Source organism: Natator depressus, chromosome 9 (genome assembly GCF_965152275.1).
Source record: "Natator depressus isolate rNatDep1 chromosome 9, rNatDep2.hap1, whole genome shotgun sequence".
NCBI lineage: Eukaryota > Metazoa > Chordata > Testudines > Cheloniidae > Natator > Natator depressus.
In genome coordinates this window covers 26,998,689-27,025,494 of record NC_134242.1, presented here as the reverse complement: position 1 = coordinate 27,025,494, position 26,806 = coordinate 26,998,689, and the positions used below count along the sequence as shown (strand labels likewise).

At 39.4% G+C, this 26,806-nt stretch overlaps 3 protein-coding genes across 3 annotated transcripts in view; 1 reads left to right on the top strand and 2 right to left on the bottom strand.

Annotated features, from left to right (window-relative positions):
• Window positions 1-26,806, top strand: part of MED12L (mediator complex subunit 12L) — a 328,770-nt gene that overhangs the window by 106,368 nt on the left and 195,596 nt on the right. The gene's annotated exons all lie outside the window — the stretch shown is intronic.
• Window positions 1,331-2,281, bottom strand: GPR171 (G protein-coupled receptor 171). Its single transcript, XM_074963770.1, has one exon. It carries the CDS (start codon window positions 2,279-2,281, stop codon window positions 1,331-1,333), a length of 951 nt encoding a protein of 316 aa, XP_074819871.1.
• On the bottom strand, window positions 14,908-16,101 carry P2RY14 (purinergic receptor P2Y14). Its single transcript, XM_074963767.1, has one exon. The coding sequence runs from the start codon at window positions 16,099-16,101 to the stop codon at window positions 15,109-15,111; it is 993 nt and encodes a 330-aa protein (XP_074819868.1). The 3' UTR covers window positions 14,908-15,108.

Sequence of the window (26,806 nt, the reverse complement as noted above, 5' to 3'; positions counted from 1 at the left end):
CTAAGGTGCCACAAGTACTCCTTTTCTTTTTGCGAATACAGACTATCACGGCTGCTACTCTGAAACCTGACAATTTTAAAAGACAATACAAAATTCAACCAACTATTGTAGCTATCAGATCAAGAGGTAAGATGTGATGTGGCACTTATAATTATCTCTGCTTTAAAAATATAGGAAGCTTGGGTTTGAATTTTCTTGCTCTTAATTTCTTGCTATTAGATGTTGGATGAGCTGTCTGTCCAGAGTAGTTTTGGGTGCTTCTTTACAGTTGGTCAAAATATGAATACGTTTTGTGGATTAGTAAACAAAGACAATCTAGTTTTTGTTTTATATTTCTGAAGTATTTTTGGTTTACCATTAGAACAAATCCAGACTGGCAATAACTTGTATTTGTCTTTGGTTATTGGGTGTTTAAGACGTTTTGGTTTTCTAAATGTCTGAGATGTAAATACCATGTAGCTATTTTATTGGTGTCGTTTTTTGTTTAAAAAGTCTTATAAAAATCACAAACATACAGAAATAAAAATTGAATATTTTACATTTTGTCTAGACACTTTGTGCTGTTCAATTTTTCCCATTTAACCCAAGAATTTTACTGTAGTAACTTACATATTTCCACAATTTTAATACTCAATGAAGTAGCAAAATGGGGAAAAAAGATGAGTATTACAAAATGAAAAAATTTATTTGTAAGCAATGACAAGGGTGATATAAGCAGATACAGTGCATTTTAAATCAGTTCAGCTTAAAATCACTTTCTAGAGAAAGTGCCTTTTGAAATGTTTGGTTTTATTATGGCTGTGGAAAGTCTTTGCAGCTTATCAGTTGCTGTTGAGTACATTCTTCCTTTATTATACCAGGTAAATTAATACAGAAAGCATTTAACATTATTATGTAGTAAAGGTGAGTCCAGATCGCCTCAATCCATAAACCTTTATTAAATATTTTTGAATCTTTCTTGATAAATTGCATTACAAAACATGTTTGGATCATGCTTCATAGGTATTTTTTGGGTAGGTCTTTAGTATGACTTCATATGTTCTTAATTAAGCAGTGTGTTAAAATATTCCTATGACTCGTATCAGGTCTTCTGATAGTACAGAACTGTATAATATTCCAAATCAGTGTATGAAGCTGTAAAATAATAAAGTGATCCAGATCCATCATTAAGCTTTCCTTCTGCCCAGGGTTAGGGTTTGACAGTAATTTTATTGACATTGTTAGCCGTGTTCAGCAAACGCACAGCAGTTGTATAAATTACATGTGCACACACAGTGTTGGTAGTCTAGGTTGAAATACTACAGTACTTTTGTATATAATGTGCCTCTTCTCAATGTACTCCTTCTCCTGTGAGAATCTTTGTTTCTTTATGTGCTATAAAAGTCTCAGTAATTTTCAGTCTAAATGTCTTGGAAAGATAAAAATATAAAATAGGATCAAAACAGAGATTCAACACTGCCAACAGCAGAGTGGATTCCTTTGCTTTAAAGAGGGATTGTTTCAGAAGACAATCGGTTATAGCATCACTCTGGCTCAAAGTATAGGGGATCCGAACAATGTGGTAAGGAACGAAACACATGATGTAGCCTGCTGTTACTAACAGTATATTTATCTGAGCTTTCTTTACATTTGCATAACTCTTGCTGTATTTGTTTAGGTAAAGTTGTCTAACAACAAGAAAATTGGAAATAAGTATCATGGCTGAAAAATTCAGGAATATTGCTGTACATATGAAATTAGTAAACACATGCCAATCTTTTCCAACTGTTGTTTTGAAATCAATACACCCCACAGTAGGCTTTGGTTCTACTTCTTTGATTGGAATCACCATGTTAGGTACCATTAGAAGGAGAACCATTATCCATACAACTGCAGATAACATCTTGGCAAATCCAGGTTCTTGGATTCGATAGATCTTAGTACTGTGCATTAACTGAAGGCAGCGGTCCATGCTTACAAATCCCAAAAATATGATTGATAAATACATGTTAATATAGATGAGGCAAGCTGTGACCTGGCAGTGGAATATCCTCAGTTTCCAGGGGGCAATACCTAAGTCAACAATTATTTTTACTGGCAATGCCAGAGTCAACAGGAAATCAGCTGTTAGGAGGTTAATTAGATAGATGCTCATACATTTTTGTTTCTGATCCTTTTGAGTGAATGCCCATAGGGCAAAACAACTCCCAATAAATCCAATGAGGAAAATTAAGTAGTAAAAATAGGTAAAAGGTTCCAGTTGTCTGTAGACACTGCAACTTGAGATATTGCTTAAGGACATTTTAATTATCCAGTGGAAAAGTAAGGTGCGTTGGCTGCTTAAAGATATCTAGAACCTGAAAAGTAAGACATTAGAGATAATTAGCGTGAGAATCTTGTTCCAGTATAATTTCATAAAAATGTGTGACAAGACTTGGTAATGATATTACTGAAACTGAAGTATTTGTATTTCTCAGTGTCTGGAATAGTTCACATTAAGTTGCATGGCTTTCATTCAAGTTTAAGCAATTTATTGAAATATCTTGGGTCCCTTTCCTGCAAACACTTATGCTTGAGTATGTTCACTCATGTGAACAGTCCATTTAAGCGAATGGGACTATTTGTGTGTGTATATATAAAGTTACTTGTGTATCTGCAGCAGGACTGCCTCTGGGGTTTTTTCTCTTCTGGGTGGAAAACATTTTCAGTGTCACCCAGTAGTTGACCTAAAAGAAATAAACCCCCAAACAAAACCACACAACAACAGATGAGCGGAGCAGCAGAGTAAAATAAATAACTAAAGAGACTGAGTGATGTGCCCCCCCCCCCAATGGTGATTTGGCACCATTAAAGGTTGGGATTCAGGGTGATCACCTTGCCCCTAAGACTGGCCCTGATTTTGCTGGATCAGGGACCTAGTTAGTTCATTGGAGCCACATTCAAATGTAACTTTTTTAAAAAAATGACACTTTTACTCAACAAAACAAAAACAAACCTAAAACCAAACCAACCTTCCCAAATCCCCCCAGTTAAGTTAATGTTTATAAAAATACTTCATATATAAAATATTACAGGATTAGTAAACATTAATAATACTCTGTCAAAACCAATAAGGGTCTATCCAATAGAGAGAGCCAGCAGAGTAGCTGTGCTCAATACTAAATATTCCTAAAATTGTTGATTCTTCTAGTTGAACAAAACAAAAATATATTTGATGAATATTTTATGTAATTCAGAAAACATTTAAAGAATCTGTCAGTCATGTGCATCATATTTTCAGGCTTCCTCAGACATTTAGGGAAAGGAAAGTGTATTTGCTTAGACGGGAACCTAAGTATTATTTTAACTATCTGAAACTACCATTGTATAACTTTTTTTTTTTTTATAGTAGCTACACTGGCATTAACTTTAGTTGGAACATGTTGACTGAAGAGGAAATGAGTGTGTTAAAGTTTTTCTGAGAAATAAGACAGGGAAGCAAGTCTTTGTTGAAATAGCATTGAACCATACTAGCTTTCTATTTATATAGTACAGTCTTTTTCATTTGCTAAAAATTCTGTTTGTTTTAGTGATCAAACATAATTCTAGGTTAAATGTTGCCTGAGTAGTAACAGTTGACAATGAATCAATATAACTTAATTACTTGGTCTGTGTGTATTGTGTATATAAAAATGCAACTACTTGAAACTACTCATGGCTAGAAATAGAAGATCTATAACATTATTATAATCACCCTTCTGCAAATGGAGGATATTACCCTCCCAAAAAAAGAGATTATTAACCCGAGGTTAAATGAAGTTGAATGCCCACAAGGTACAGAGGAAATAGTTGGTTTTGTTCCTGAGCCAACAGAAGGTGGGAGCCAAACTCCTGATATGAAAGAGAATTCACTGTGTCATTCCACAATGATTATGCTGCTTGATTTCAGATGAGCTTGGGAATGAGCTGTATCCAGTTCTCTTTGGCTCAGGGACTGCTCTACTGGAGGGCTTTTTTTTTTATGTGGAAGGAGCCAGGGTCTCCAAAGGGCAAGACTTTCAAAATGGTTATAATGAAGTAACACTTAATAAGTGCAGTGAAAAACATTAGTGCTTTTAATATTTAACCTATTAGTTTTTCAGTGCATTTGGCATATTATTTAGTATTTTATGCAATATATTTACCTTGGTGTATATGGACATATTAAAATGTATAAAAAGCATTTAAAATACATACCTTCCTTTTTAGATTCTGAAGTCTCATAGGCATTAGAAGAAAGTTTGTAAAATGCTTGATTAGTCTCAGTGGATAGTCACATCTTTGTCTGATAATATGTAAATCCTTTCCCCTTTGTGCGTAGGCTGCTTTTTAAGAGAAATGTCTCTGTGGTTTTTAAATGTGTAGATTGACGTAATTAAAACCAGCACTCAAATTACTAAACAACCTGGAAGTTACCTAAAAGGGTCATGATAGAAAAATGTTAGTGTTCACGGAACAATCCAAAGTTGCCTTTTTCCTCTTTGGGAGAAGATGATGTTATGGAACAATGTTTTCTTGAGCTGAAGGCAAACTGCCTGCTGCTGTCATGGGGCCAGAACTTGCACAGCCCTCTACACCTGTTAATTTCCATTGACTTCAGTGAGATATTGAGGGCACATTGCATCTTGCAAGACAAAACCAGAGTGAGCTGTGTGGGTAGAAGGCAGCCTTTTAAAGAATGGAGTTATAAACTCTGACGTGCTAACACAAATAGAATGGATTATCGTGCTTCAACATTTTGGTGGCATTTGGGTAATTTCTATCATTTTAGAGCAGGGGAGGGCAAACTACGGCCCGTGGGCTGGATCCGGCCCATCAGGCTTTCAGTCTGGCCCGTGGGATTGCCAGCTCCATGGCGGGGCTAAGGCAGGCTTTCTGCCTGCTCTGGCCCTGCGCCGCTCCTGGAAGCAGCTGGCACCATGTCCCTGCAGCCCCTGGGGAAGGGGGAGGGAGGGGCAGAAGGCTCTGTGCGCTACCCTCACCTGCAGGCACCAACCCCCGCAGCTGCCATTGACCGGGAATGGGGAACCACAGCCAATGGGAGCTTCGGGGGTGGTTGCGCAGTGGCGAGGGCAGTGCGCAGCGGAGCCACCTGCCACACCCCACTCCCAAGAGCCACTGCCGGACATGCTGGCCACTTCCGGGTGCGGGGCCAGGGCAGGCAGGGAGCCTGCCTTAGCCCTGCTGCGCACCGCTGCCCCCCCAGAGCCGCTCGAGGTAAGTGGCACAGGGCCAGAGTCCGCACCCACAGGCTTGTCAAACTGTTGTAATAAAAATTAAGGTTAACAAACATTGATTTGATTGTGAATGAGGGATTGGTGACTCTCTGCTCAAACCTTAGTTTACTTTAAGACTGAAACTTTGGGCTTGTCTGGATGGTGATGGCAAAGCTCACTAGAGGTATGTGATTTGTGCTAACATGTGGGGCTCTAACTGCCCTGTGTAGACTCTGATGGTGCTCTCTAAAAAGGTACCTAATTCACCTTAAAGTCATCCAAACAGGACTAAGTTAATGTGAAGCAGGTACCGTTTAGAGACTGCAAGGTCTATATGGGGCAATTAGATCCCAGCATGTTAGTGAACTTTATAATTCATAATCCCTGGCACGCTTTGCTGTGCTGAGTGGGGAAGCTTTGTCACACGTTCACTTGCGTTCCCCTTTCCTCCCCACTGTGCACTTTCAAGTTATGGCTGGAATTAGAATTAGAAGCGCCAAGATGCTATAACTAAGGGCTGGTCCTGTGGCATGTGGTTTGGAAGCAGAAGCAGAGGTATGAGAAATCTTATGAGTAAGTCTTTTCTTGCAAGAGGTACAGCCCAGTTTGCAGACTTAAAAGTTTCAAGTGCTTCTAGTAGATATCTAAGCATATGGATGTCTTTCTGAACCAAATTCAAGTTTCAAATCTTCTGAGATTTGTCCAGTCTCTACTAAAAATAGATGGGCTGAGCGAGCAGCAAAAATCTTCATATTTTTCTTTTTGAGAAAAAACCCAGACAGTAGAACAAGCTGTTGAATTTAGCCTAGTTTCTCTGACAATAGTACAGAGAAACTAAAATGTATAGCAAACTCACTGCAGACAATCGTCAAGATCTCAGAAAGTTGAATGACATGCCAAATGGAAGTAGTTATCACCACCAGCCAAAATACCCTTATTGCCTACAGGGTTGGGAAAATCCTTTGTAAAGAAACTACTCCGTGTGTCTGGTTTCAAGCTTAGTCACAAACTCAAAACTCAGACTATGTTTGTGAAATGTTTGGAAAGGTTCATAAAGTTTTTGAGTGATCCTGGATTCAGAATTGAACAAATGTGGGTGGAGTTATGGCTTTCCACCTAAATCATGCAGACCTGGTAGTTCTGTATGTTTTTAACATGAAACCCAAGGTGCTCAGATTTAATTTCATTTTAAGATTTTGGAGTTCAAGTTGAACCCAGATCTCTGAGAACTTCCTCAGGTATATAAAAGGAGAAGAATCCCCCTGGATCCAAAAGGAGTGAAATGTCTCTAGTTTTCCTAAATCTTTCTAGTTATTCAGAAGGGGAGGAGGCATGGAATTATCTCCAAATGAATAAAAATGCAATTTATGTCATTTTAAGATTTTGTCTTTATTTCTGGATCAGCACCCCCTCAGTAAGCTCCCCTGTTTGTGTCAGTTATTGAAGAAGTCAGTGGGGTACATATATATTTTTACTTTTTATCATGATCGCTGACTGATCTAGCCAAAGGTATCAAGACGCTTCTATTTTAAGCCCCCTTCTTGCAGGAGGCAATACATCACGGACCCCAGCCTTCAGCATAGGAGAAAAGGATAGGACTTCCGTCATAGTCAGAAGTTAAGAAGCAGCGGTGTGACTCTAAAGTGTATAAGGCAGTATGTAGCCCTTTCTCCCAGGAAGAAGGTTATAAACATAATATTCCCCATCTGATTAATTTAGAGTGTTGGTACTTGAATCCAGAAAGTTCACATCCACCCATCATTTAGGCCTTGATTCAAGAAAGCATCTCTATTTGGGAAAGCACTGAAGAACATGGTTAAATACTTTCCTGAATCAGGGTTTGACAATCATAGAATCATAGAATATCAGGGTTGGAAGGGACCTCAGGAGGTCATCTAGTCCAACCCCCTGCTCAAAGCAGGACCAATCCCCAATTAAATCATCCCAGCCAGGGCTTTGTCAAGCCTGACCTTAAAAACTTCTAAGGAAGGAGATTCTACCACCTTCCTAGGTAACGCATTCCAGTGTTTCACCACCCTCCTAGTGAAAAAGTTTTTCCTAATATCCAACCTAAACCTCCCCCACTGCAACTTGAGACCATTACTCCTTGTCCTGTCATCTTCTACCACTGAGAATAGTCTAGAACCATCCTCTTTGGAACCACCTCTCAGGTAGTTGAAAGCAGCTATCAAATCCCCCCTCATTCTTCTCTTCTGCAGACTAAACAATCCCAGTTCCCTCAGCCTCTCCTCATAAGTCATGTGTTCCAGACCCCTAATCATTTTTGTTGCCCTTCGCTGGACTCTCTCCAATTTATCCACATCCACATCCTTTATCCAGTTTTGGGCCCCCCTAGTGTGGGGCCCAAAACTGGACACAGTACTCCAGATGAGGCCTCACCAATGTCGAATAGAGGGGAACGATCATGTCCCTCGATCTGCTCGCTATGCCCCTACTTATACATCCCAAAATGCCATTGGCCTTCTTGGCAACAAGGGCACACTGCTGACTCATATCCAGCTTCTCGTCCACTGTCACCCCTAGGTCCTTTTCCGCAGAACTGCTGCCTAGCCATTCGGTCCCTAGTCTGTAGCTATGCATTGGGTTCTTCCGTCCTAAGTGCAGGACCCTGCATTTATCCTTATTGAACCTCATCAGGTTTCTTTTGGCCCAATCCTCCAATTTGTCCAGGTCCCTCTGTATCCTATCTCTGCCCTCCAACGTATCTACCACTCCTCCCAGTTTAGTATCATCCGCAAATTTGCTAAGAGTGCAATCCACACCATCCTCCAGATCATTTATGAAGATATTGAACAAAACCGGCCCCAGGACCGACCCCTGGGGCACTCCACTTGACACCGGCTGCCAACTAGACATGGAGCCATTGATCACTACCCGTTGAGCCCGACAATCTAGCCAACTTTCTACCCACCTTATAGTACATTCATCCAGCCCATACTTCTTTAACTTGCTGACAAGAATACTGTAGGAGACAGTGTCAATCATTTGTTAGGCCTTATACAAGGCTTTGCATACTTTGTGACCACACAGGGTATGTCTGCTCTGCAATTAAAATCTGTGGCTGGCCCATGCCAGCTGACTTGGGCTCAGCCTAAGGGGCTTCTTAACTGCGGTGTAGACATTTGGGCTCAGGCTGGAGGACCTTGCAAAGTGGGAAGGTCCCAGAGCTCCACCTGCAGCCCAAGAACGAACACTACGCCACAGTTACAGCCCATTAGCCCAAGCCCATAAGCCTGAGTCAGCTGGTGCAGGCCAGCTGTGGGTTTTTAATTTCAGCATAGACATATTCACAGTCTCATGGGTTTTTTCTCTTGTGGAGTTTCTAACCCTCATAAGAGTGAAAAAGATTGAGAGCTGCTGTACTTATCCTCTGACCTGGGATGTTGCTGATGGGCGTGAACACTTCGGTCACAGGGGTTCACTTTTGCCGTGTGTGTTGTTGTCCTGAATCCTAGAAAAATATCTCTTGCTGTCTTTTGCTGTCACTTTTAAAAATGTGGGAGCAGGAAACACATGTATGTATATAATGCAGAACAATAGGAAGGAAGCAGGCAAAATGCTGGTGAGGTAGCTGAAAACAGTATTAGAATGGCTGTATTGGTTGACATGGTAGTGTAAATGGAGATTCATATGGCATTTTGTTAGAGAGGAGAGTTACAAGGCCATTTGCACAATCACATTACATGTGGGATGTAGGAGAGCAACATATTTAGAAGCTTGTTCAGGCCTCAGAAATACAGTAGTCCTGCCATGGAGTGAGTTACCGATGAGATGAATTTGACCCATTGTCTTTGGATCCTTGTCTTATGTACAATGTAAAGTTGTATGTTCTGTAATGTTACAAATACAGATGTCAATTTTAGATTTCTCTCAGCTTTGAATTCTTTTGTGTGTATGTGTGGGTTGAGTTGCCGGACTCCAGTGTGTCTGTATAAAGTTGGAAAACACACACACAGGAGTTGGCATCTCACACACTAACACAGTCTAAGCTGAGAGAAATATGTGTAACATTGTGTTTGTAACACCCTAACCATAGTAGAAAAAACTTTCTGTATTTTAGAGAGAGTGAGTGAGTTTGAAAATCTAATTTAATGAGTTGGGGGAAATCTTTATTTTTTAATCAGGGATTTATGTTGATATTTAAATATTTACATGGTATTAGGAGGTGATCACTCTTGAAGATGTACTAAGTGTTTTTTTTTTCTTTCAGCCAGTTACTGTTAGAGATGAGTTTAATATAAACTTCAGAAACCCAGTAAGCAGGGGACTAATAAAAATGAGACCTGGAATTTTCCTTTATCCCTTTCTCCACATCCATTTTGTGATTATAAGCTTTGTGACTAAAACTGTCCTTAAGGAGTAATTGTTGACAAGTTTTATTAGCAGCATTCAACCATGGAGTTCTTATGGTGGTTCTTTCATTTATGGTTTTCTTCCTGTTTGTTTGTTATGAGGAATCCAAGTAAACTCTGGCTCTATTCGTACTGTCCCTAAGTCTCTTGAGGGAGGCTCCTGCACGTCTTTTTGGGAAATGAGCAAAAAGAAGTTTTTCTGTACATTTTTAACCTCTACATATACTAGCTAGCAATTTCAGCACACTGTGTCTTGTGACTTTCGTTTGACAGATTCATTGTTTACCCCATAATATATTTACAAAAACATCAAAAATTTAGATCCTGCCACAAGGGAGTTATATGAATTTTGAGCAGGGACATTTATTGTGGGGTTGAGGGGAAGGGATGGACTTTAATTTTTTGAGTTAAACATAAAGAATGGTAAATTATTATTTTGTAGTTCAGTGTAACTCCTGTCTCTTTAAGACTGTAATCTCCTTAGGGAGGGGCGTAGTTCTTGTTTGCCACACTGCACTGTGTGCAACCAAGCTGCTGTATAAAAATGGTAATGAGCAGGGCCTGTAAATGACCTAGTGCTGCACTTCATGGCAGCTAATGTCAGCTGCGTAACGTGATCGCAAGTATCTTCCCTGACAGGCTATGGTGTAGTGTTTTTATAATGTGTAATTAATTACTTTTAATTAATTCATGTTTACACAGTGCTTTAAAGATGTGCAGTGCTGTGTAAGTGATCCTTATTAGTTGATCTATTAAGAGATGTTCCTATTAAATATACTTCCATAAAAAGGATACATGATTAAAACTTAAGAAAATCAGTCATTTTGTGGGTGAAATCCTGACCATGCTGAAGTCAGTGGAAGTTCCCCACCTGACTTCAGTGGGGCCAGGATTTCATCCTTTATGTTGGCAGAGTTTGGGATGAGCTTTCCTCCATAAATTAATTCCTATTTGCTGAGTTTAGCCCTTGCTTCCGAAAAACTGTGGTGTTCTGTTAGTGGAGAAGGAATTTGAAGCTCCAGTCCAAAGCATTAACATAAATAACCCATTGCACGTTAATGGGATCATTGACGTTTGTCCGATGTAGCTCGTGCATTATCACTACAGGCTAGAGCAGGTGTATGAGCTGATGCATAAGTTAGTGTGAGATTTATGTACTCAGAACATTTCTGAGTTTTATGTGACAGATACATGTGCTCATATCAGGTCATCTCCTCAAGAGTTTGAGTGGCTGAACAAGTGAATCTTAAGAAAAAGATGGTTTTGAATTCCATTTAGAAATTTATGTTTAAAACCTTATGAGCAACTTCATTTTCACATTTATGCTTTAAATCTCCCTTGGCTTCTCATGCTGCATGTTACCTCTACCCAGGAAGAGAACAGAAATGGTTACCTCTGCAGTAGGCACAAAATACATTTCAGTCCCTTACTTCTCAAAAGGAACACAACCATGTTGTTATAGTGGAGCCCAGGGTGTCATGAGGAAGACAATTCTTCTATTGCTTATGTAGCTGCCTAACGCATGGGTTCTCAAACTGGGGGTTGTGACCCCTCAGGGGGTTGTGAGGCTATTATGTGGGAGTTGCAAGCTCTCAGCCTCCACCTCCAAGCCCCTGCTTTGCCGCCAGCATTTATAATAGCGTTAAATATAAAAAAATGTATGGGGGGGTCGCATTGAGAGGCTTGCTGTGTGAAAGGGGTCACCAATACAAAAGTTTGAGAACCACTAGCCTAAAGTGAACAGGCACATTTCTGTTTGGTTCTGAACCAGTGGAAGGAATTATAGAAAGTAAGTCCCTCCTTGGATGGTTGGTGACAGTGGCATGACTGCAAGACTTGTGGCCATCTGGGGAGGCAGTTGGGGTAGGTAGATAGTCTTCTGAAGGTATGCGACTCACTTTCTTTCAGAGGTAGAGTTAACCATCTTAGTGTAGAATACATTTCTGACCTCACCTGCAAGCCCTGTCCTTTCCAGTTTATTTAGCTTATTTTCAGTCCAAGTAAAAGTGAAAAGCACTGTGATGGGAAGGGAGCAAAACTAGGTTTAATAGGCAGGCTGGTTGAGACTTGTGCCCGGTACAGACACCAAGCTGTTGTTGGTTCAAAGGCTATGGACGCACTGTTATGCATCAAAGTTATCCAGTGATGGATTGTTTTTTCATAGGGCAATATAAAAGAAAAAAGCACAGCGAGCAGCATGTTTTCCATTGTAACCCCCTAACGTGTATCTAGTCGTTCAAAGTGATAACGTGTCAACCTGTTTGGGGGGGAGGAAAGATTTTTCCAGAATATAGATATGTTTGCATAAATTACTTTCTAGTCATGAAGATGAGATTTTACAAAGGCAGGTGACAGAAGCTGTTTTCATGTCACTATACCAGTACTCTTTCACTGACCCTTTTGTTTAGATAATGCAGCATATACAAAGGGGCACTTATGCAGGGTAGTAGGTGCTCGTGCCATAAATTACAATAATAAAATTAAAATCTCACAAACCAGTAGATTCCCCTCCTTGACACATCTGGATTTCTATTGCTAGGAGGAATTAGTCTACCAATGGAACCAGTGCAGTTTCTCTATATACGCTGTTCTGGAACCAGACTGACGTGTCAAAGAGACCTGAGGCAACATGAGAAATATTGTTTCGGATCTTAAAAGAAAGTTCAGACTAGATATGGACTTAAGCTGTGACATTCAGATGAAAATCTAAACCTCTGTAAAATGTGGGGATGTGAGGGTCTGGGATTTTGGTGTGGGACCACTTCCAATTCAAACAGTAATATCAATGAGACTCTAGATGGTTTTCCAGAAATGTGGTGGTTACTTTCTAGTCCCTTAGGGCAAATATGGCATAGGTCAAAAGTTGCAAAAAGCAATTACTGTGGGTTGGTGCTCTCAAATCAGTTCATGGTAGACATGGCCTCAACAGATTAGGGATTCAGTGAATGCATTTATGTACTGATTATCAATACAGCCCATAGCCTTGTCACCAGGATGCCTTATTTTTAGTTAAAAATGCATATTAGTTATGAACTACCTTTTCATCCTGAGAGACTGTCCTTTCAGAACAGTGGTAAGGCAAATTGGCAGGATCTCTGTTGGAAAAACTCGTGTTGTTTCCAGTCATAAAGAGTAAAACGGAGAGCTTCCATTTCCAGAGGAGTCATCTGGAATCTTTTATAAACATTACGTTCACTGGCCCACTCCCCATGTAAAATTATAAAATCCAAACAAACAAATCTAGCTGCATTGAAAAAGAGAGGTTTTATTTTTTTTAGTATAAACACAATAAAACATGCGAGATGCACAATAAAACATATGTACACACAAAAATAAATGAAATACGGGTAGTTTTCAGTCCTTTGTACAAAGAAAAACAATGAAACAAAGCAAAATACCAAATCATTCTTTCCAAGTACACAAATGTCCTGTTTTAAAGAGAAAATAATAGCTCTGAGTTTTAGGTACAGACAGCTAGTTTCAGTAGACTCTCCTTGCCTCCTAAAAATTCACTGTTAGTGAAGTCACAGCCTCTTTGCTTTGCAGGTTTTTTGGTGCAGACTAAACTGCATGCTAGACAGTGTTTGTTCATACCGTAGATATAGTAATGACTCAGTCTCTGCTGATCTGAATGGGTGTTTAGTTTTTCATCTACTAAATCATCTGTGCGGGTCACCATTTTCCCTTAAATTTCATTTCCGGCTTTCTGTACATAAGCAGCAGTTGCTGTGTATACCTGGTATTGGAGCAAATTGACAGTCTCTTCTAAGGACTTAATCCACTCTCTGATATGCTGGCATGCATTTCCATTTGTCTTGTAAAATGTACAGCTATGCATAGTATGAGTAAGCCAATGATTTGACAAGGTACTGTATATAATAATGTGCATGGGCATGTTACCAAAAAGGACTGTGCTCTGAAAGAATAGAGCTTTTTGAAACTAGTCGTTGGAGAGTATGCAAATGATACACTAGGCATTATTTCAGTCTGTAGAATCAGGGATAAGATTGGGACCTCTCAAATTTTCCCAGTACTTAATGGTCCAAAATGCAAGAATATTGGCCTCACGTCTAACTCCAAAGCAGAATAGCATATTAAACATGGGGCTAAACTGTTTCAGCAGAATTTCAATAATGATTTGTGTGTTAATCAGTAGACTGGGAGACTTATAAAAAGGCCCATTAAAATATACTTTCTTCATTATGAAGTCCTGTAGAATTCAGTAGAAAAATACTTTTCTACAGGTTTGTAGAACCATCCTCTGTTGCTTAAAATAATATATCATATCTGTGCTGTAGCATTCAGTAGGGTGGTTTCTAAAAACAGACAGGATATAATTTTCTGTTACTGTCTGTAGGTTGTGAGAATCACTCTTACAGATTCCTATAGTTTTGTTGCTCTTAAATTAGATAAAGGTTTCAAATAGATTTTCATGAACTATAAAATTACCTCCTGTCGCCAAATCATTCTAGGATTCCCCAAGCTCTACGCAGAGCCTTGAGGATCTGAGCTATGTTACACCTTTATTCTTTCCTATTGTCCTTCAACTGTCCTACAGTTGGCTGGGTGGAACTGTCTCCAGAATCAGTCATCTCAGCTCTTCATTTTGCTAGAGATTAATATAGGGCTCTCTCTTCCCTTCAGGGGCTGAGTACTCTGACTTGGTCCCTACCAGCCACTCCAAAACAGTCTGCTGCTGAGGTAGAAGATCTCCTCCATCCCTGAGCTGGGCAAATAATGGATTTTTTTTAAATTTAACATCAGTTGCAAAAAAATAGGGGAAAAAAATCAGTTTGGGTTGAAATTCTTGAATCAAAAAGTCTGTTCCATAGTGAGAATTTGAACCTGGATCTACCACATTCAAGATGAGCGCCCTAGCCACTGGGCTAAAGGTTACGAGTGGGTGATAGCGTCACCAGCAGCAGGAGCGTCACTACCTCCTCATCTTTCTCCTCCTCCTTCCTCTGGCCGTTTTGTGAATGCCCGAAACTATTCATGTTAAATTCACGACTAGTTGGAAGGCAACTGAAACTGCATTTTTTGTTGAATAAGCTATTTGTCCAAAATTTTTTGCCCAGCTTTGCTATTCAGTCACTCCCAAGCCCTTGTTGCTAGCTTTCGCTTCTTATGTGCTCCAGGTTGGTTTATGGAGGCCAGTGGGCTGCAGCTGTTGCATAGTTCTGCTGGTTAATCCTTGCCACTCACATAGAACCCTGGCCTGGATAGCCAGCTTTCTAATGCAGTCATTCTCCTGCCTGTCCTAGGCCTCAGACATCTAATATATTCCATTATAAGAAGTTATAGTTTGATGTAATCTGGAAGTAGTGCATAGTACAGTGTGTGGTAATGCTTTTAAATATGGAAAACGAACAGCTGAAATGCTTTTTAAATTGACACCTTGTGTTTCTTGTTACACATGCTCTTCGTTTGTCCAATTCTTTTGTTAACTGCTTTGCAATCTGGAATAATTTTCCATACTATATCTTATAAGGGATATGTGAATTTATGAAATAATTACGCTTTCATGTAGTGTTTGACCTTCTGGATCTAGAGTTTTCTATTTCACCCGAAGTTGTCAGCTTGAGATGCAGTTGTTGGTATAACGTTTCTCTAAAGGGCTTGCAGAGAAAGAAATAAATAATGGGGTCAAGGCACACATTTGCAGCGGACAGTAACAGAGTAAATTCTTTTGCATAGAACAGATTTTTGCTTGACTGACAGGAGAACTGAGACCCAGTTTGACTTAATGTGTATGGAAGTCTGCAAAGATGATATGGCACAAAACAAATGATAAATACAAACATGATGCTGAATATATTGCGATTGATTTTTTCCCTAGTTACTGTTGAATTTCTCCTGAACTTTCTGTAGGAACTATATATTTTTCTTGATATTGCACTGTAAAAAATGATTAACAGAAGAAACACAGTCCAGAAAATTCCTAGGCAAATATAGCTTGAAGCCTTATGCCATTGTAGTCCAAGCTCACTTTTAAGATTTACACACTTTTTGGAATTCTTCTCTGTAGGACTTTGGTTAGTTAAAATAATATTTGGCAGTGATAAAAACATGAGCAATGCCCATATGGCTACAGAGATAATCTTGCTGTAATTAACTGTGTGAACAAAGGAGGTAAGCAGAGGCTTTACAATTTTGTAGTATCTGTCAAACCCTATGAGGCCAAAAAATGTTATTCCAACATACATATTTAGGTAAAAAATAACAGCAGAATATCGGCAGACAATAACGTTGAGCTGCCAAGGCCCAATTTCCGCATCACTAAGAATTTTGAAGGGGAAAGTCAGGCTCATAAGAAGGTCGGCAGCAACAATGTTCTTGAGATAAACGACAAAGCTTTTCTTGCTTGGAACATGTAGGAAAATCCATGCTGCTACACCATTTAGCAGGATTCCTCCTATGAAAATGAATCCATAAGCCAGTGGAATGACATGAGTAGTTACTGTTGAGTTGTAAGTACAGTTGTTTCCTGAAATGTTTACGCTTGAGTTGGACATCTTAGAATATTTTAGTCTGTGTTCCTGAAAGCAGAGGGAAAACAGTTTTACCAGCAAGATAAATTGGATGTTTTCATGTTGAAGTTGTTTCCATTATTATAAAATTAACATTGATGTCCTTTGCTGTATCATCAGGATGCTTTTCAGGAACCGAAGTAAATATCATTTCCAATAAATGTGCTTAGTATAAATGTCTAATCACTGGTGTTGGTTCACTCTTTTGGCTCTATGAGGGAATAGTATTGTTTTAAATAAGAAAACAATAGATTCTCTAAGTCCTTGATGCCTTTCTGTGAGACAGGCTTATTGCAAAAAAAGAGTGGGGAAAATTGTGGGATGGTCTAGTTAAAATACCAGGTGATCATTCACTTAGTGATCTAAATTTTGGGTGTCTACTGGAAGAAAAGCCTACCTACAACATTACTTATGTTAGAAGAAAAGGTGGAACAGAAGGTTTTTTTTTTTAAAATTTTCAGCACCACTGATTTCCCAGCACCTCAAGTGCATGTTGCATTTTCACTTTAACAAAATTATTATATTTTTAAAACACTGAAATATTTCACTTTTTTCCCCTTCAGTGTACTACAAAGTTGCATCCTCTAAGCATGGATGGTTCCAGACACAGCAGAATCTATGAAGTTCTGTTCTGCAGGAGTAATATGTAAGGCATGATTTCAGGTGCTTAGAGGAGGTCTCCTGTTTTTTGTTATGTAGTGGAGACAAGATTGATGCTAGTGGGGGCAAGATTGGTGAATATATTCCTGCCCAGATCCGATGCTCACGAGGGCTGTAGGGGCTGCTCCAGTCCCGAGGCTGGAGTAGCAGCTGGACAGTCACTCAGTTGATACTATATTACTTGGGGAGTAGGCTTTCTTCTTGTCATGGCCCCATGGAGATACCAACTCCAGTTCCTTGGGCTAGGTACTGGGAACAGGATTTGGAGCACAGTATATGTGGTTTAATGAGTGCAGATATATGCAGTTACGAAGGTCTGGAGTTCTGAACTCTAAGGCTGGTATACTATAGATATCCTGTATGTTATTAGAATGTGTGAGGGAGAGAAATGTTGCTTCAGCAAATTTTATATTCTGTATATTGCACTTGTAAACAAGAGGCATAGTGCCAGCATTCCTTACGTTCTGTTGAAGGAAAGCCTTAAGTGCAACTAGCACAGCTTGCTCTATCTTAGTTGTTAGTGGCACAATTATAAAGATACGTTTGTACACTAGCATAAGGTGTAAGCTAGAAGTGTCTTCTAAGGCTCCCCAAATTAAAACATAGATCATTTCTTCATGGGCTCCAGGAAATCACATCTGCTGCCTGCTCTGCTTTGACAGAAGGTTTATGTGGGTCTATTGTCCTTGTTGGGAACTGAGTAACCAATACTGTATATTGCTGCTGTATTTGGCAAACTAAAACTTTAAGAACAACTGAGAAAACAAAGCTCTCTGGTGTCCCTTTGAAAGTAAAGCTTTTGCTTGTTGCCATAAGTTTGTTTTGCAATGGTCACAAGTGAACAAAAAGTTAAGAATAGCAGATCCATGGGATTCCTGTGCGTGGGAGGCTGGAACTCAGACACAAGCTCATGGTCATTTTAAATATACAACATGGGAAATTTTCTTAGAAATAGGACTGCACAGTTTGGTCACTTTTTGCATACTGTATTTGAAACATCCGGTTTACAGAGAGATTGTCAGGTTTTAAGTCAGTCACCTTTAACTTGGAATAGGATGGCATATGGTATATCATGGGTCCCAGATTCTCCCAGTGATAGGTTCAGAGGCCCACAGTTAAATCTTTTCCTAGTAGACACACATCTAACTGTAAACAACTTTAAACTCTAGCTGTCAATTTTAGTTGGGAAAAGAGGGGTGTGTGTGTGTGAGAGAGAGGTGTAGGGCTGTTAGACTATAGTCACAATGTTAATAGATGGGGAGGATCATTAAAGGGTCATAAGGTTAATTCACCTAGAGCTTGGGAAGGAATTATCAAATATAGGAAGATTAAAAAAAACTTGCTATAATTTCCCCAACTGAAATGGCTAAAGCTAGATACCTAAATCCCTATTTAAGCACCTAAACATTGCCTTATTTGTAGGCTCATTTTAAATTGATGGGAGTTGCATATGCTCAATATCTCTGAAAATCAGACCACTTTTATTTAGGTATTAAGACATCTGTGTTTGAAAACTGTAGTCCTTGGTTACTGTCCTCTTCCCTAAACCCTTTTTTGTACTGTTTTTTTTCTGTTTAGACTGTAAGCTCTTCTAAGCAGGGGGCTGTCATGTTTGTCAAGTGCCTTGGAAATATTTGGGTGCTACATAGAAAATGAGCTATATGAGCAAAAATTTTGCTAATGGCTAGTGGTTCTGTATCTAGTAAAGAGTTTGGGCAAGTTCAGGTGATGGTCCTTGCGCAGATGCCGCACACTCTGGAGGGTTGTCTTGATGGTGTTGGCACAAAGAGGTGGGTATAGAAGAGCTTTGTATTTTGTCTCTCGCTTAAGTCCAAGACAGAGGATTCCTTAGAGGAAGATTACACTTTCAATTTGTGCTTAGTTCAGTTTCCTTTTAACAGTTATATAGTTCATAAATATATTATCTAGCCTATACAAGCTGGCTATATCTAGTGAGTGATTGAAATCACACACAGGACAGAATCTGCAAGTCAACTGAAACCAGTGGCATATCCTTACCTATCTTCTTCTGATTTGATAGGTTGCAGTGGTTATTTACCGAGGTGTCAGTGTTCTGAGGGAGTTTTTTGCATCCCAAGGGACAGGGACTTTTCCTTTCTTGGGTAATCTGTACATAAAATGAAAAACATACAGTTTAGTTGTGTGTCAATGGTTACATATCTCCTTAAAGGGTATTATAGGGAGAGCTAACAGTAACCCCTGTATTTAATTTGCCTAATATTTAACATTATAAAAGATTGTGGAGATCTTTTATTGAGAAGCTCTAACACTTCCATTGTTTGTAGCAGGCCTTTAAAATTTGGCAGAGACAAAGGCCCAGGGCTAGAGACTTCTGTTTTGCACATCGTGTGAGATTCCATTCAGGTTTAACTGAATTATAAGTTGATAAACATAGTCATTTCCCTGCTTTGGCTGATGTTCCTCAAGAAAATTTTGGTAGTGCCTCAGAATAACTAACTATGAACATTCTAAGAGCCAGGCCCATGCTACATTGGAAAGCCAGGGAGTTATTGGAGCAGCTATTGACAGGGGGTGTTGTGTATATAGCCCCAGAGTCCCATATCCTTCTGTGTGGACACAACATGAGGTAAGAGCTCACTACATTTTCGGGGAGGGGAGGGACGAGCTGGGCTGGAGTCCTGTAAGTTTCCTGGCCCCAGCATATAGCACTAGCAGCTCATCCCTCTCCCTCTTACTTTAATAAAAAAAAAAAAAAGTCTTCCGCTAATGTCAGTTTTTAAAAGCTCTATCACAAATGTAGAACACTTAACACTAAAACTACTATATTAATTATCCTTTTTTAATAGTGCATTAGAAAATCCACTTAGTTGGTACCCTGTTTCTATCCTCATATGAGAGCTATAATGCCTAAACAGACTTTATCCTTTTTTGCTCATTGGTATTGGAACCTGTTGTCCTTGACCAGAAGTTCTTAAAACAGCCTGTGTAGTTCTTGTTGCCAAGGCTGTATCTTGCTTTTCACTAATCACTGTGATCATATATTGAACATTTGGTTTGGGTATCCTCTGAAGATGATGCTAGAATTCTGTACTGTACATCTTTATTGTTTATAAATGTGCATCTGCATTCACAGCTGTCTGGACGGTGCTTCAAATATATCATTTTTAGGCTGGCTAACATGCGTAGCAAGTTTCTGTGACTTGATGCATGCCACCACCACTCTTCAAAAATAAAATTAAAAAGCAATATCTTATGTAGTGATCCAATATAAAAGGTCCTAATGTAATGGCTTCAGCACCATAGCTGCTCCACTAAATAACTCCTCATTTTCTCTCAAGTAATTCATCATTTTCTACCCTCCTATGTTTTGACAAAAAATAGATATGCCCCTGTGCAGCTGCTGCTGCTCCCCTCCTCTCTATGGGGAAGTTTGTGGCAACTGAACCTCTGGAACCACAAAGCCATTGGCCATGTCCTCCCACTTTCCGTTGCAATACACTGCTGCTCTGTGGTGGCTCATGTGAAGGTGGCACAGAGCCCAGCCCCACCACATGCAGGGGATGTGCAGTCCTTCATACTTGTTCAACAGCTGTCCCTCACACCTCCGCAACAGGAATATCTTAGTTCCAGTATTGACTGGGGTTTTAATTTTTATCTTATATTTAGGTAGAAACAGCCTGTACTAAGCTTAGAATTGACACCTATGTGTGTGGTTTTTTCTTATCCAAGATAGTGGTTCATTGGGAAAGTTATGCTGTCTGCCATTTGATTTTATGTGTGTGGTTGAGGGATCTGTCTCTGTCAGTTATGTTGGAGGTGAGGGTGATATAAAGCCAACTGAAGGTAGGAAAATAGTGTCTTTCCTTGCTAGTAAATTTGTTGTGTGAGAAAGATAATACACACATTGGTTAGCAAATTTAATTAACCAGTTACCTTTACTAGCTTTTTCTTGGTTCTTTGGATTTGTGTTCCTTACATAAAGTACAGACTATACAACTATTATGAATTTGAGTTTTATTAACCAAAATAGCTTTGAAAGCAAATGAGAAATTATGAAAAGCAAAATAAAGATGATCAGATGATACCATTCACAATGCTGAAAATTGAGCTCAACGTGGGATGTTACAATTTTCAAGAGATAAATAAATGAGTTCAATTAATTCAAGGTCTCATTACAGTCTTGTTACAAAGACAAACTTTTATCCTTGTTCTACATTAGCCTGGGTGGTGGTTTTGGTATCAACATGGAACTATGGATCTTTAAACATAGATCCAAGTAGGATCAGTTCATATGTGAAACTCTGTGCAACTGCCACACAGATAATCAGGCCTTATGATCATTTAGGCTTTAAAAGATTTAACTTCATATTGACTTCTCAACATACCATTTAAATGTATCAGTTTATTTAGTACAAAACAAACAGTTTGTTAGATATACGTCTGTTAGATTAATATGATAAATATTTATTTCTATTTAAAATAGACAGCATCGCCTGAACTGTATAATACTTTGTGGTCAGGTTGCCTAGGCAATGAGACATTCTCAAACTGAAAGCGTCTATTAAGAGAATGCTTTTAGATGGGTTTAATTTTCTGATATAATTTCTTAAACCTTAATTAATACACTTTTAAATTTATATAATAAGATTATACCTTGATACTGTGTGACATAATCTGGCATGATCTACTCTGTCTCTGTTACACATAAGTGGAAAGCGTATAAAATGGAACAAAATGGTAAAAGAGGAAATTACTTCACCCCTTATCAAGAGTTTGTGGTTATCTGACTGGTTTGCTGTTGTAGATACTCAACCTGTGTGAAACACAGAAACTCCATCTGCTGTCTGACATGCTCTAAATGTTTAGGGCTAAAATATGCCAAGATTCTGGTCTTTGTCTGAATCTATGCTATTGTTAATAAGCACCATATTTCATATATTACAGCTATCATGCAATTTCTGTCCTGGCATTTGCTCATATACATATTAAAATGGTGTGTTCTAATTTCTCATGTAAAGATTACATGCTTGCATAATTGTTTTAAATGCATGTTCCACATAACATGATGTAGTTTGTATATCATGCACATACATTAGTTGGTTGTACAAAGAAAGCAAAATTGACAAGCTGAGTTCACAAAAGTTTGATTTGGTCAAGCATATAAATACCCACTTCTTTTTGGGCTGCCAGTTCATTTTATAGTCTTGCCAAAAATGTGAAAGGAAAGTTTTATGCAGCTACATGATTAAAACGTTTGTATTCCTTCTATATTTAAACGCCTTATCCCCACCAAACATGGATTCCAAAACCATTGAGACACATACAACTTGTCTGTCAAATTCAGAAGTCTAAACATATAGTTCATAACCTCCTTTTTACTGAGTACCAAACAAGATTTGTGCAAACAGTCAGGCAAGTAACATAACCTTTGACTTCTATATGTGAGATGAAAAACTAAAATTTTTTTTCTGCTCTCTTCCCTGATTTTTAAGCATTCCTTTTCTCATCCTGCTGCAAATGGCTGCTCTATAGCTACAGAAGACGTAAGCAGGCTATTTTTGGAAACTAGTGCAGCTGCTTGATCAGTGAATAGGCTATACGATTCATGGGTGCAAGAATTGTTGGCAATAGTTGGTGGTGGTGGAATCCTCTCTGAATGGGAAAACATGTCTACCCAGGGTGGCAAGACCATGCCGAATGTTAAATTTGAGTGCTTTGGTGTCATGAGAACTTAGATACAAAGGAAGTAGAGTTTTTTTTTTTTAAAAAGCCATAAACATTATACAGCAGTTACAAATTATGCTGGAATCCATATTTTGAGGTATAGCTAATTTTAAAATACATTTTGTATCATAGTGTGGAACATAGGAGGTGCCCTGGAGTATGTGCAGACCTCAGCCGACCTTGGGTGCTTGAGTGCCTGGGGATAGAGCTCAGATCATCCTGTCCTGAAAATCCAGGCCCTGACCGCTTCAGCTAAATGAGACTACCCTTTAGTCGCCTGCCAGTCTAAGGCCTTTAGCAGCTGAGTGGTTCTGATTCCCTTTAGCAGAGAGCCATGGTACGCATACACACTAGCCAGTTCTTTATGGACCTGCCTACAGGAGAAAAACGAACTATTCTGGATATTTAGCAGTGTGTTCTCCCTGGCCTGCCTCATTTGGTATTGAAAATGGTTTAAGGCCAGAAAGGACCACCAGATCATTTGGTCTGACCTCCTGTATATTACAGGCCACCAACAGCACCCCACATCCGCACACTGAACTCAGCAAGTGAAATTAGACCAAAGTGTTACAGACCATAGGAGATTAAACTATTATGTGCCACAGGCAGAAAATAGGAAGGACTGAGGTTCACCAGTGCCAGAAGCCCCTGGAATGGCAGGGAATTGATGAAGTGGAATATACCCAGATGTTCTCTGGCAAGTGACCCCATGCCCCACACTGTAGAAGAAGGTGAATCCTCCTCCACCCATATCACTGTCAATCTGATCTATGGCTATCAGTTAGACCCTGCGTATGTGAGCAAAGAATAGGCTGCCAAGTACCTGTGTGAGAGAAAATTCTCTGTACCACCTCAGAGCACTGGCGTACCCTGACCAGTGTCTCATCTCCAGTTGTGGCCATCTCTGAAGCTTCAGACAAAGGAGACACACTCTTATTCCCCCCTATCCCCAAAGAATACATTTCAGTGGAAGAGTTCTTCCTGACCCCTACAAGCAACCTGCTGAAGCATGAGATTTTAGGAACAAAATACATGAGACAAAATAGATCCAACATAGTTACAGAAAAAGCATGGTTTACCTTGACTGACTAACTTGAGTTAAAAGCACAACTGCATTGTCTACAGTAGGATTTTAATGTGTGCTAACATGTTTAGCTATCATGTTTAGAACTGCACCTTTTCCCCTAGTGTGGACATGGCCTTTGAGGGTAAAGGATCAGAGAGGACCTATTGATGAAAAACATTCAGTAATATGTTGTTTTCTTAAAGTAGAGAAGGTCTACAATATCCCCTTGGCTCATTAAAACCCCAATCTCCAACAACATTATATTAAGTAAACCTAGCTCTTTCCTCGTCTCTGAATTTTCTAACTCCTTATCATGATATGCTAAAAATTTAAGATCCCACCATAGCTTCATTATGGTTTTATCATAACTCATTAGTTTTACAGTTTCATAGATGTACAGTTATTTCAGCAGCATGCTGATACACCATTTTTAGCCATGCTTCTCTTCAGGAGTGTGCAGTGCAGATGTTCCCTTATGTTGGCATGTAGAATACATGCACTGCACAGCCCTCTTCCCCCAGTACGGGTATAAGTAGCAGTGTAGATGGTGAAGCACTGCTTAGGTGAGTAAAGACCCTAAGACTTCAAGCGTGTATGTCCCCTATACAGCTCTCTACAGGCCCACGCAGTGCCTCCCCCATCTACACTGCTGTTTCTAGGAGTGGAGTGTCCTGCTGGCTCCCCACCATTGGAGTCTTTCCCTACTGCCAGAGTCTTTCATTGTCACGTGTAGCTTGCACTGCAGCGTGGATGCAGCCTGCAGCATATGGTTACACGTAGCCTACACACCGCCACCAGTGGTGTGCAATGTAGACATACCCTGTACATAGTGTGCATATATTACACTAGCTAGGGCTGGTAATGATGAATGAAGATTTACTGTAACTTAGCATAAAAATCTCTCCAAATTCTTCAACTGAGCATAGTTTGGTCCTGCTTCCCTAAGGACGAATTCAATAATGGAATAACCATTTTCAGTTCGTGTTTACACTAGTTTCTTATTTTCATAATCAAACATATAAAACACCTTGCACCCTGATGACTGCTGTCCAAGGACAGTGATATTAAAAATCTGGTTTACACCTGGTAAGTGAACCTTGTAGTGTAAAAAAAACTTCTCCTTCAGTTAATAAAGATTAGCCTGGTCATGTTATTCTTTAATGTAAGAGACTAGTATTAATTTTGTGTGTCAGCAACAGGTTTTGTTCATCAATTTGTAAGCATTTGTAAATGGCTAGGCAGCTGGTGACAACTGCTTATCACACTTTTCCTAATAGTCTCATTAAGCCCTTGTGTTCCCTCCATCTTTCATTGTATCCCCCTGTTGCCTCTCATCTTATACTTAGATTGTAAGCTCTGTGGGGCATGGACGATGTCTTGGTACATGTTTTTACAATACCCAGCATTCTAGAGACCCAATTGTTGATTGGGATCCATTAGGCACGCCTGTAGTATAGAAAATAATTATTTTATTTGAAATTGTGGGCCTCAGATCATCAGATCTTGCTCAGCGTCCTCTGTCAGGTGTGCTTTTTCATATTTCATACAAGTCAAAAGTACTATATGTTTTAGTGATCAGTAATTTCTTGCTATTTCCTTTGCTAAGAGAATAAATTCATATTGTTTTTTCTGATCTCATTACAACTTTTGCCACAAGGCAACATCTGTATTTCAATACCAAGGAGGGTGAAAGAATGTATAAAATAATACTATGTATTACTTCAACCATTTAAAATATTCTGTGTTTGTATTAGCTGGTCATTCCACTTGGCTGTCACAAATTTCAAGGCCATAAAAAGGGAAAATGGGGAATAATCAGTCAATCAAATTATAGGATGCCAGAAAAGTCAAAATAAGTTTTCTCTCCATAAGAGGTAGAAAATATTATTGAGAGACTGTAGCAAGTACATAAACATGTTCAACGCAAAATCTCTCTTAAAAAAATACTGCTGATTGACAAACATGGAGATACCATTCGAAGATTTTAATTCTTCGCTTTTCTGTGTTATCTGGCTACCGTTTTCAGGAGGGACCATTAAGTGTGAGAAGGTAGTTCATTTTCCATGACTCATTTGATCCTTGGCCTGTGTCACTAAACCACTATCAAATGTGTGTGTGTTTGATTCCTTGTATGGGTGAGGTACTGAATTTACAAGCTTGGTCACGGTTTCTGCAAATGCTTACCACCAGGGATAGTGCTCTTCCCTGCAGCTGGTGATTTGCGAATATAAATTAGAGGCAGTAAGGGCCAGACCTTACAGCTCAGTTTTGGAAGGATTGCTCCTTTGAGTAGTCCCATTAACCTCTCACATAAGTAGGCACTATGCCCAACAGTAAATAACTATAGCCCTGGGATTCACTTTTGTCAGGATTGTAAATGAATGCCAATTTCCAGACAGGTTTAAAATATCTGTGTGTCCAAGTATATGTCTATACCACAAATTAAGGTGTAATGGCAGTGTGGCTACACCTACCCACGCTAGCTTTAATTCTAGCAGTGAAGATGTGGTGACATGGACCCTGGCATGCGTCAGCTGCCTAAATATGTACCAAGAGTCCCTAGTGGCCTTCTACTGAGGTGGCTAGCCTGTTCTGCAACAACTTCATTGCTATTGTTACCTACGCTAGTTAGATTAAAGCTAGTGTGGGCATGTCTCCTTGCCTACTTTAACTCTGGTGCAATTCTCAGGCAAAATGTGGACTGAGGTTTTGTTCTGTTTTCCTCCCCCTACCCCCAATGTTGCTACCTTAGCTATTCAGTCAAGTTAGTGATGCTGTATATAGTCATTTTTATGTCCTGCTAGATCAAACAACTGATGATGGCTTGGAAGAATACAGGACATTTAATTAGATTGCTTGTGTGATTTTCAGAGGTGCTGAGCACCTGCAGCTCCCATGGATTTCAACTGGAGTTGTGTGTTCAGCACTTCCAGGCTTTAAGTAATCAAGTAAAATTGTTAATACAATAGTTTGTGTTAAGTGTCCATACTTTCTTTTTAATACGTTGGCATGTGCAGGTGTCGATCATAGGTAATGGAGATTATACCTTCTGAGGGAAAAGGACTTGAAGTACAGAAGGATAAGACACTGAGCTAGTCAATCTCCTTAGTTTTCCTTATTGATACTGCTACGTGTTTCCTTACTCTGTTCCCTATGACTACTACTGTAAAGTAGAAGTTGATAGGATGCAGCACCATTGTAAAGTATTTTACACTGTCGATGGATCAGAGCTTGCTGCAGTCAGATAGGGCCAAATTC